We start from the raw sequence: 12,467 nt of genomic DNA on the forward strand, positions 1-12,467 counted from the left end.
AAAAAAAAAAAAACTACTATGAACCGCTATCAAAAGTGATGAGCAAGTCTGTTTTTTTGCCCCCAAAAAAAGAAAAAAAGAAGGAAAAATAAAGTTTTATCTCAAAAGCTGCTTATTTATGATAATTTTGCCCCCAAAAAAGTTTTATAAATTCTTGTTGCATCATCCATCCAGGAGACCTGCAGCTCCAGATGCTCTACTGAAGAATAGAGACGCACAGTGCACTTCCACCTCCCGCCGCTAGGTGACGCGCTGTCATCTCAGACTCCTAGAGGAACAGGCAGGAACGGCAGGTGAATTTGGGCGGAGCTGAGGTGAGTCTCCATGGTGCTGTAACAGGAAGAGGCAGAGCCCACGTGTCATGACAACATAGCGGCGGCCTCGCTTTTCGGCAGTGTCGAGAGCAGTTTCCGGCCGGGGTGTGTGAACGGGACGGTCTTAGCGGGAAATTCTCTCGGATTCGGAGCGTTGTTGTCGGGGCTGCTGTGTGAGCGGAGCGGGGCAGAGCCAAGATGAGCGCGCTCGGCGGGGAGGAGATCATCCGGATCGCTAAGAAGATGGAGCGGATGGTGCAGAAGAAAAACACGGTCAGTGGTGCCCGCTGTGCCCGGCGGATGAGGGGGCGCTGCCCACCGAGGACAGACTGCAGGAGCTGTGCTCTGGGCCCTCAGGTCCTTCTTCTCGGGTGGTATCAGAAGTGCCCCCTGATGCTGCAGAATGCAGGCTGCTGTATCTGAGGCCCCAGGGTGACCAGCCTCACATGTTAGTACTCGGATTGTTCCGTTTCTGATCAGGTTCTGACATGTGGGCTCTGTTCACACTGGTGCGTTCATCGGTCTGTCAGGATCTGTCCGAGAACTGGTCCGGTATAGCGGTCGTGAGGCTGGCACAGGGTCTGCGCCACCGGCTGGCACAGGGTCTGCGCCACCGGCTGGCACAGGGTCTGCGCCACCGGCTGGCACAGGGTCTGCGCCACCGGCTGGCACAGGGTCTGCGCCACCGGCTGGCACAGGGTCTGCGCCACCGGCTGGCACAGGGTCTGCGCCACCGGCTGGCACAGGGTCTGCGCCACCGGCTGGCACAGGGTCTGCGCCACCGGCTGGCACAGGGTCTGCGCCACCGGCTGGCACAGGGTCTGCGCCACCGGCTGGCACAGGGTCTGCGCCACCTGGCTGCGCCAGGGTCTTCATTGTGGTGTCTCTGTTATTCTTCTTAGGAATTAGTGATTATGGTGACAACTGGGCGTTAACTTGTCAAAGGGGCGTGTCTCCGTCTGTCAGTGTGTTAGGTAACTGGTATAATAATAGGCACGCTTCATCTGAAATCATCCAGAGACCTGAATATCCTTAAAGAGGACCTGTCGCCTCTCCTGACACGTCTGTTCTAATTGCTTGATGCATGCCTTATGTAATAACAATTCTGGAGCATCTATTCTTATGGCTCTATGTTGTGCCGTTCCTTTATTATTTCTACTAGAAGTTATGAATGAATTGCTAGCAGTCTGCAGTAAGGTTACAGAGGGGTGTTACCAGTTGCGGTGTGTACCTGCACAGACTGACTCTATCCAATCAGTGCTGCCATTTTCAGACTGTGCAGGTACACTCAAAGAATGTGATAAACCTCAGGTCATACACACAAAAAGATCCAAAGACTTGTCTGTCTGTGGCTGTGCAGTACTGTGCTCAGAAAGTTTCACTTTCATTTTGTAGTACTCCTTGTCTGCTTGCCTTTTCCTCCTTACACTTAGTTTCACTTTCTTCTTGTGCAGATCTATTCCACTCCAAACAATCTGAAAAATATTGTTTATATTCTATTCACTGAACTTTAAACTTAGCACTGAAGGGGTTGATTCTGTTTTTATAGGTTTGTAGAAGTTAGGATTAAGATCTTTTTCTCAACTCTTCATGTTATAAATTCAGTTTTGAGAACTCCAAAATTAAACCAAGCATCTGTGATAATATCTTGTAGGCAGAGAAACTACCCAGTAATCTTACAAAAAACCTCTGGAAGAGCATGACATTCTGACTGGATTAATGGAATTTAACAAAAAATTAAACATATACAGCCTTATTCTACATTATTAAAAAAAGTAATCTTTATTTCATAATGAAATAACCTTTTGGATGGCAATATATTTTCCTCAAAAAACATTTTACATTAAAAAAATCTGATTTCAATAAAAAAAAAATCAGATTTAAATAAAAAAAACTTTTTTTTTTTTTAAATCATTGATTTTTATCCACCCTGGGACTCCCACGTGGTAGGAGGGATCATGATCATGACCGTCTAATATAGCTCCAGCCACATAATCACGTGTTCTTTATTGTTCCAATCGCCAATGAGCTATTGCTCCAAGTGGAAAATCAAAATTGAGCCGTAATCTTTGTTTCATTTAACCATGTATTTAGGTTTCTTTTACTTTCTATACTTTCAGATTAATTTGATTGTATAATTATAATATTTTTATTCTCTTTTTATAGGCTGGAGCTTTAGATTTACTTAAGGAACTTAAAAACCTTCCAATGACTTTGGAGCTCCTTCAGGTAAGTTTAGGAAAATATCCAAAATACACACATCTGAACTTCACATCCGTACACTGTGTCAATGTAAAACGTAACACCCGCTCGCCAAGCAGCGTGAGTTCCGGTGATAGCCGAGTACAGCGCTCAGATAGCTCCGGAATTCCAAGAGAAATGAACCACACGCATGCCCGACCTAGTGCTCTGTTCATTTTAGGGGGCTGCAAGGGGTACGGGGCTCCTGTTCTCGTGATCGGTGGGGATCCCACTGATCTGATAGCTATCCCCTATCTTATGGATAGGGAATGATTTACTGTAACCAGAATACTTATTTAAAGGGAGTCTGTCACCGCCATATGGCCATATACAGCGCTTACATTGTACTATAGCACACCCTTGTCTTTACACTTGCAGAAGCTGGAAAAACAAACTTTGATTGATATTCAAATGAGCACTCGCACGTGCCAAGGGGTGGCGTTCACTGTGTAGGTGCCCAGCCTGCTCTGCCTTTTTTCATTGTTCCCCAGCCTCTGCCCTCCCTCCTATTTCCTTGCGTCATCCTTCAGTCCGGCCGAGATCCCGCGCTTGCGCACTGCCTCACCAGGCCGGGGCATGCACACTGCGATGCCCATTGTTGGCACGGCATCGCTTTAACTACTGCTCATTAGCCGGCGAACGGTGCGAAACCAGAGGCAATGTGGCGTTTGCCAGCGCATGCGCAGTAGTTAAAGCAATGCCGTGCTCACAATGGGCATCGCAGTGCACAGGAGCGTGATCTCGGCCGGACCGAAGGATGCCGCAAGGGAATAGGAGGGTGGGGAAACGATGAAAAAAGGCAGAGCAGTCTGGGCTCCAACACAGTGAACGCCACCCCTGTGCACTTGCGAGTGCTCATTTGCATATGAAGTAAACTTCATTTTTTCCAGCTTCTGCAAGTGTAAAGAAAAGAACAAAGGTACCATAACATTCATGCATAGGTGTGCTATAGGACAATGTAAGCGCTGTATATGGCCATTTTAATGGTACAATTTTGGTAACTTTTTGATCGCTTTTTAAAAAAAAAATGTATTAGGGGGGGGAGGGGTTTATACTTTTGATAATACATTTAATTATTTTAAAGGAGTTGTCCAAGATAATTAACCGGTAGAGGACCAGCACCGTACATGTACAGCGATGTGATCAGGCGGGTGCAGGAGATGCGCCCGATCCGCAGCAGGGGTCCGGCAGTCACTTATAGCCAGACTCCTCTGCATGCGCCGGCATCGGTGAAATCTCCGATGCCGGCGCATTGACCCTTGATGTGCCGCAGTCAGCGTTGACCGTGGCACATGCAATGTCCTCACGGGTATCAGAGCTGCCATCAGGTCCCTGTGCTGCTGTGACGGGGACCCAATGGCATGGAAGGCAGCGCAATGCCTTCCTTAGGCATTAGGGCTGTCTTCCGGGGGAGAGCCTGTGAGATCCAGCCCCCTAGATCTCACAGGCAGGAAGCTGTATGTGTAATACACACTGTATAACACTTAAAGCCAATGCATTCCAATACAGAAGTATTGGAATGCATTGTAAAGGGGATCAGACACCCAAAAGTTGAAGTCCCAGAGTGGGACAAAAAATAAAGTGGGAAAAAAAGAAAGTTTTCCAGATATTTTTTTATTTTTTAAAAAAAGTTTCAAGTAAAAAATAAAAATATCCTTTTGCCAAAATAAAGGGAAAAAACTGTAAAAAATAGGGGAAAAAAAGAAAAGTTACACATATTAGGTATCACCGCGTCCGTATCGACGGGCTCTATAAAACACATGACCTAACCCCTCAGGTGAACACTGTAAAAAAAACCATTTTTTGGTCACCTTACATCACAAAAAGTGCAACACCAAAAAAATAAATAAAACTATGGCTTAGAATATGGAGACACTAAAACATCGTTTTTTGGTTTCAAAAATGCTGTCATTGTGTAAAACGTAAGTAAATTTTTTTTAAAAAAAAGTATACGTATTAGGTATTGCTGCGTCCGTAACAACCTGCTCTATAAAAAAATACAACATGACCTAACCCCTCAGGTGACCACCGTAAAAAAAAAAAAAAAAAAAAAAAAAAAAAAAAATATATATATATATATATATATATATATATATATATATATATTTATTTATTAATTAGGTGTCTAAAAAAAAAAAAATGGCAAGCGATCAAAAAGTCATATGCACCCTATAATAGTACCAATCAAGCCGTGATCTCATCCCGCAAAAATCATACTCTACCTAAGACAATTGCCCAAAAACTGAAAAAACTATGGCTCAGAATATGGAGACACTAAAACATGATATATTATTTGTTTTGTTTAAAAAATGAAATCCTTGTGTAAAACGTACATAAAAAAAAAAAAAATGTAGACATATTAGGTATCACCGCGTCCGTAATAACCTGCTCTATACAAATATCATATGACCCTAACCCCTCAGGTGAATACCGTAAAAAAAAAAAAATAATTCTATAAAAACGGTGTTAAAAAAGTAATTATTTGTCACCTTACATGGCAAGCGATCAGAGTCATATGCACCCTATAATAGTACCAATCAAACCGTCATCTCATCCTAAAAAAATTTGCCCCTACGCAAGACAGTCGCTCAAAAAATAAATAAAACTTTGGCTTTCAGAATGTGGAGACACTAAAAAAAACTTTCATTTTTTATTTTTTTTAAATGCTTTATTATGTAAAACTGAAAAATAAAAAAAATAAAAATGTAGTTATATTTGGTATTGTCGCGTCCGTAACAACCTGCTCTATAAAAATGCCACATGATCTAATCTGTAAATAACAAAAAAATAAAAGCAGCGCCAAAACAGCTATTTCTTGTTACCTTGCCTCACCAAAAGTGTAATATAGAGCAACAAAAAAATAATATGCACGCTAATATAGTACCAAAAAAACTGCCACCTTATCCCATAGTTTCCAAATTGGGGTCACTTTTTTGGAGTTTCTACTCTAGGGGTGCATCAGGGGGGCTTCAAATGTGGCATGGCCGCTTAAAATTATCCCAGTGAAATCTGTTTTCCAAAAACCATATGGCGTTCCTTTACTTCTGCGCCCTGCCGTGTGCCCGTAGTTTTGTTTGGCTGTTAACCCTTGCTTTGTAACTGGAAAAAAAGGATTCAAATGGAAAATCTGACAAAAAAGTGACATTTTATCTTTATTTTCCACTAATTCTAAAGGGTTAACAAAGTTTGTAAAAATCAGTTTTGAATACCTTGAGGGGTGTGGTTTCTAAAATGGGGTCATTTTTGGGTGGTTTCTATAATGTAAGCCTCACAAAGTGACTTCAGACCTGAACTGGTCCTGTCATTGGGGTTTTGTGTATAGAGCTGAGCACATGGGTTGCTAGATGGTCGCTAGCACATCCGCAATACCCAGTCCCCATAGCTCTGTGTGCTTTTATTGTGTCAAAGATTTGATACATATGCAAATTAACCTGACATGAGTCCTGTCCCTAATCTCGCATACAGGACTCATCTCGGGTTAATTTGCATATGTATAAAATAGTTTTTTTGTTTTGTTTTTTTTTTACACCATAAAAGCACACAGAGCTATGGGGACTGGGTATTGCGGATGTGCTAGCAGCGATCTAGCATCCCATGTGCTTAGCTCTATACACAAAATCCCGGTGACAGGTTCCTTTTAAAAAGTGGGTTTTGGAAATTTTCTGAAAAATTTTAAGATGTGCTTCTAAGCCTTCTAACGTCCCGAAAAAATAAAATGACATTCACAAAATGATCCAAACATGAAGTAGACATATGGGGAATGTAAAGTAATAACTATTTTTGGAGGTATTACTATGTATTATAAAAGTAGAGAAATATAAATTTGCTAATTTTTCCAAATTTTTGGTAAATTTGTAATTTTCTTTGAGTCAAAAAAACGTATTTTTATTTTAAATTTGTCTTGAGGTACAATATGTGACGAGAAAACGGTCTCAGAATGGCCTGGATAAGTAAAAGTGTTTTAAAGTTATCACCACAAAGTGACACATTTTAGATTTGCAAAAACAATGGCCTGGTCCCTAAGGTGAAAAATGGCAGGGTCCTTAAGGGGTTAAATATCTTGGACAGTTTGCTAAAATACTATATATTATACTCGCCCTCTTCTGCAGCCTGTCTTGCTGCCACTGCTTCTTTACAAACTACATCTGTGACGTACCAGTAGGTGGTGCCTGATCACTGTGGAGACAATCCCTTTCTACCGCAGTAGGAGAACTGGACCGGCGGCACAGAGAACAGCATTTGAGAATGAAGTGAATATACATTTTTATTTTAACAAATTGGGGCCTTGTCCGAGACTTTTAATTATCTCGGACATTGTTTTAATAGTTTGGTCATTTTCGGATTTTTTTTGTGTCTAATGTAAAATTGTGAAGAGGTAATTAACATTTTTATTCTTTATTTTTAAACAATTTAATTATCCCCCCCCCCCCAATTTCCTTTTTCCCTTTAATTTTAAAATCCAGCAGTTTTCGCACTGGCCGCTAAGCCAAGTAGGCATCACTTCTTGGTCTATACAGATCACAACCAGATTAGGAGAAATGTCCTATTTGGTTTTCAATGGCAGAAAAATATTATAGGTAACACATTCCCTTTAAATGACTGGGATCAGAATTATCTCTGATCCTGTCACTGCAGGTGGGTGTAAGCACCATACATTCCCCGCACACTTATGACATACAGTACAGACCAAAAGTTTGGACACACCTTCTCATTCAAAGAGTTTTCTTTATTTTCATGACTATGAAAATTGTAGATTCACACTGAAGGCATCAAAACTATGAATTAACACATGTGGAATTCTATACATAACAAAAAAGTGTGAAACAACTGAAAATATGTCATATTCTAGGTTCTTCAAAGTAGCCACCTTTTGCTTTGATTACTGCTTTGCACACTCTTGGCATTCTCTTGATTGAGCTTCAAGAGGTAGTCACCTGAAATGGTTTTCACTTCACAGGTGTGCCCTGTCGGGTTTAATAAGTTACTGAAGGCCTGGCTGCCATAGTCGGCTCCCTGCTGCTGTGTGCACTATGCCCAGGGCAGCAGGGAAAGTGTGAAGTCCTATTCACCCTAATAGAGCTCTATCAGACTGAATAGGACAAGGGATTAAACCATCCCAGGTTCTAGCCCCTAAGGGGAGAAATAGTTATTAATTAAAAAAAAAAAGTATAAATCACCCCCTTTCCCAATTTTACATAAATAAATAAACATATCGCATATCTCCACGTCCGAAAAGTCCAAACTATTAAAATATTTAAAAAAAATCTCCTATGTGCTGAACGCTGTAACAGAAATGTTTTTTTATTTTTTCAAAAATGAAAATGCACAGAATATCGGTATAAGTTATCGGCTATCTGCCTGAAATTTCACAGGTTATCGGTATTGGCCCTAAAAAGTCAATATAGTCAATCCCTAGCTTAGACATTCTCTGTAAGCACTGTAAATTCCCAGATGTCTTCCCCTGTGCTGCACCTTGTAGGCTCTGCTTTTCTTGAACTGTCCATTATCCAGAACTCCCAGGAAGTAATAAGACGTGCACTTGTGGCCTCCTGCTCTTTAACCACCTAACCCACTTCAGAATTGGTATTGGCACCTGAGATTTGCCCTCTAACAGTAGTGGGCACGCTGACTGGTGGCAGATCCTTTTAGTTGGGGGATTTGGAAAGTTATACAAGATTATAACAAGATTCCAAATAGTCCTAATAAAATATTCCTAATCTGCTTCTCAGCAAAACTTGAAACCTGGGTCCGACATCCCTTGGCATCATCTGCTAGAATACTACAGGAGATTTTTTTCGGAAAGTGTTTTTTTTTTTTTTTTTTTTTCTTTAAAAAAATAAATAAAAAATTCTTGGGTCAAAAAGAGCAGTACAATAGGATGCATATATTAGCAACCCTTGTTATTAGGTGGTTTTGTTATCTTGTTGTATTCAAGTAGTTCACCCCAACATACAACAGTTACTGGTATGGGAATTCTAAACTGGGATGTAGCTATGGCTGAAACGATTACTCGATTGAATCGAGTAATTCGACAAAAAAAAATCCTCAATGCATCGAGGATTCGTTTGTGTCATGTGACAACAGAGCGGGAGTGAAGCGCTTGCTATTACTTACCGCTCCGTGGTCACCCGCCGGCCTGCACCGCGCTGCACTTTCAACCCTGACACATCGTCAGGACATAGTACACGTTTGCATGTACTATGACCCGACGTTGTGTGACGTCAGGACAGCAGTGCAGCGCGCGGAGAAAGACGGAGGAGCTGTGGAGCGGCGCCCCTACAGGAAAGGTGAGTACTGGCACTTAGGGGGGCAAGCTGATGGCACTTAGGGGGGCAAACTGATGGCACTGGGGGAATGAATGGTGTTGGGGACTGATGGCAGGGGGTCTGATTGAGTTTTTACAAAGGAAAACAGTCCATTAATTCATTTTTTCTTATTAAGCAATTAATCATAAAAAAAATCGGTAGAATACTTGATTGCTAAAATAATCATTTACTGCAGCCCTAGATGTAGCCACATAAACCTCCCAGATTTTCTGAGACTGTTCTACTAGTGGTTGATGAAGTCACAAAAAATAGGTGAATTGGCCATTTTGATTTTATTTATATTTTTTTATAGGCTACTTTCAGCTCTCCCTTTCCGCTATTGAGATTCGTAATAGGACCTCAATAGCGGGGGAAACGTTTCCGTTTGGCCCTATTCATTATCAATGGGGACAAAACTGAACTGAACCAAACTGAATGCACCAGAATGCATTCCGTTCCATTTGGTTTCCTCTCTGTCACAGACAGAATAATGCTGCAAGCAATGTTTTTCTGTCCGCGATGTGGTGCGGAGCAAGACGGTTCCTCCCGACAAACAATGTAAGTCAATGGGGACGGATCCGTCCTCCATTGGCTTTCAGTGGTGTTCACGTCGGATCCGTCTTGGCCATGTTAAAGATAATGCAACCGGATCCGTTCATAACGGATGCAGATGGTTGTATTATCAGTAACGGAAGCGTTTTTCCTGAACCCTGCCGGATCCAGCAAAAACGCTAGTGTGAAAGTAGCCATAATTAGGTTTATATTTTAATAGTTCGGGGTATTTGTGGACACAGAGATGCCTATCTTTTTTTTAATATGGGGAAAGATGTTTATATCTGCACTGACAAGCAAAAGGGTAGCAATGTTTTGAACGTTTGACTTTCCAGGTCCATATCTCACCATCCACTACAGCCTTGAACATGAGACTACCATCATTTTATAGACCATCATCTTGTGTTGTGGATATGAGACTAAAGATCTGACGCCATTACAAGATGGCGCTGGCATCCAGGACTACTCCCCACTTATCTATAGTTTTAGCTATGCTAATTGTGCAGAAGTGAAAATTTATTTTTGTATAATGACTAATGGAACAATGCCACAAGCCTCAGCGGGGACGCCCCTTCTGATGTACATATATACTGCTTATCCTCCTCTAATAAACTAGAGAATTCTGCTTTGATCCTTGAGGTGTCTGTGATTTTCTCAGTTGTGCACGACTCACTAACAACTTGCAATTTGGAGCAGACAGTTGATCAGATAGCACAGCTTGTGTGCATCTAAAACACGTGGCTATCTAATACAGAAATTGGACTTGCAACTATATGGCATATAATTAGTTCTGCAGATTCTTGTCATGTAACTGCATTGTTAGGCCCCTTTCACACGGGCGAGTTTTCCGTGCGGGTGCGATGCGTGCGGTGAACGCATTGCACCCGCACTGAATCCTGACCCATTCATTTCTATGGGGCTGTGCACACGAGCGGTGATTTTCACGCATCACTTATGCGTTGCGTGAAAATCGCAGCATGCTCCTCTTTGTGCGTTTTTCACGTAATGCAGGCCCTATAGAAATGAATGGGGTTGCGTGAAAATCGCATGCATCCGCAAGCAAGTGCGGATGCGGTGCGATTTTCACGCATGGGTTCTAGATGACAGTCTATTCACTGTATTATTTTCCCTTATAACATGGTTATAAGGGAAAATAATAGCATTCTGAATACAGAATGCTTAGTATAATAGTGCTGGAAGGGTTAAAAATAATAAAAAAGTTAACTCACCTTCTCCTCCTGTTCGCGTAGAGGCCGGTCTGTTCTTTAGCTGTGGCTGAAGGACCTTTGATGACGTCAGATCACATGCTCCATCACCATGGTGATGGACCATGTGATTGGAGCATGTGATCTGACGTCACCTCAGGTCATTCAGTCCACAGCTAAAGAACAGACCGGGATCTACGCTAACAAGAGGAGAAGGTGAGTTAACTTTTTTTATTATTTTTAACCCCTCCAGCACTATTATACTAAGCATTCTGTATTCAGAATGTATTATTTTCCCTTATAACATGGTTATAAGGGAAAATAATAGCAATCTTCAGAACATCAATCCCAAGCCCGAACTTCTGTGAAGAAGTTCGGGTCTGGGTACCAAACATGCGTGATTTTTCTCACGCGAGTGCAAAACGCATGACAATGTTTTGCACTCGCGCGGAAAAATCGCGCATTTTCCCGCAACGCACCCGCCTCTTATCCGGGCAAAAAACATGACGCCCGTGTGAAAGAGGCCTTACTGTTTTGCTCCCAGTGGTGGAACAATCTTATTCTTCTATACTACAAATTACTACCTGTTCTCACATTCCCTAATAGCTCAGTGTGTTATTAGGTTGATTCCCAAGTGAAAAGTCACATGTTTGAATCCTTTCGCCCAAGAAAAGAGAAACCACATCATCCAGCTCATCGATATAGGTATCTCAGCCAAGAAACTGCCAAATTACATCATGTGAGTGCCATGACCGCTGGAAGAATACGAAATTAAAGGGAACCTGTCACCGGGATTTTGTGTATAGAGCTGAGGACATAGGTTGCTAGATGGCCGCTAGCACATCTGCAATGTCCCCATAGCTCTGTGTGCTTTTATTGTGTAAAAAAAAAGGATTTGATACATATGCAAATTAACCCGAGATGAGTCCTGTCCCTGAGATGAGTCAGGGAAGGGCTCATCTCAGGTTAATTTGCATATGTATCAAATTGGTTTTTTTACACAATAAAAGCACACAGAGCTATGGGGACTGGGTATCGCGGATGTGCTAGCGGCCATCTAGCAACCCATGTCTTCAGCTCTATACACAAAATCCCGGTGACAGGTTCCTTTTAAGTCCGTCCATCCATTCCAAAGCCAAGAGGTTGACGTCCCGGCAAAACATCGGAGTCAACAAGTCGGCTCATTATAAGGTCTATCAGTTCCGGCACAACAAACACGGCAGTGGAGATGGCTCGTATGCTTCTTAATAGTGAGATCACAGACGTCCATGCAAGCACCATGCAACACGCATTACACAAGTGGAAAGGTGGCTCAAATAAAGGTGAAGAAGCCTCAAATTCAATATCGTCATAAGAAACGTTAGCTCGAGTTTCCAAAAAAGTGTGGACAGTAGAAGATTGGTAACGGGTGATTTAGAGCTATGGGACAAAGGTCAATAGACTGGGTTCTGATGGGTGCAAATGCGTCTTGAAGAAACAAGGGAAAAGGGGGCTAATGGATCAAGAAATTAAGGGAACGGTTAAGTTTGGTGTAGGAAGCCTGATTATTTGGAGTTGTTTCACAGCCAAAGGTGTTGGATACTTGACCAGGTTGGATGTGGTCTCAATGCTGAGCTATTTGTGAGTATCCTACAAGACGAGTTACTTTTATACAGTCGAGTACTATGGGTATGAAAAGGACGACACAGTGGTCCAGCAGGACACCTACCCGAAGCATACATCTTGATTGGCTAAGAAGTGGTTCAGTGACAATGAAGTAGAGGTGCTGGATTGGCCCCTACAGTCCCCAAACCTCAACCCAATCGAACACTTGTGGTTAGAGTTGAAGAAAAGACTGTATTTGTACCCAA

General features: G+C 42.1%; 1 protein-coding gene across 2 annotated transcripts in view; it reads left to right on the plus strand.

Annotated features, from left to right (window-relative positions):
- Positions 1 to 352: 352 nt before the first annotated feature.
- Positions 353 to 12,467, plus strand: part of TCEA1 (transcription elongation factor A1) — a 32,429-nt gene continuing 20,314 nt past the window's right edge. The window contains exons 1-2 of one of the 2 annotated variants that reach the window (XM_044295121.1): positions 353 to 587; positions 2,481 to 2,543. In XM_044295121.1, coding sequence (XP_044151056.1) covers positions 513 to 587; positions 2,481 to 2,543 — 138 coding nt within the window. In that variant the 5' untranslated portion in view covers positions 353 to 512. The remainder of the gene's footprint in view (positions 588 to 2,480; positions 2,544 to 12,467) is intronic. The other variant, XM_044295122.1, reaches the window with a different exon arrangement.

Source organism: Bufo gargarizans, chromosome 5 (genome assembly GCF_014858855.1).
Source record: "Bufo gargarizans isolate SCDJY-AF-19 chromosome 5, ASM1485885v1, whole genome shotgun sequence".
NCBI classification, from domain to species: Eukaryota; Metazoa; Chordata; class Amphibia; order Anura; family Bufonidae; genus Bufo; species Bufo gargarizans.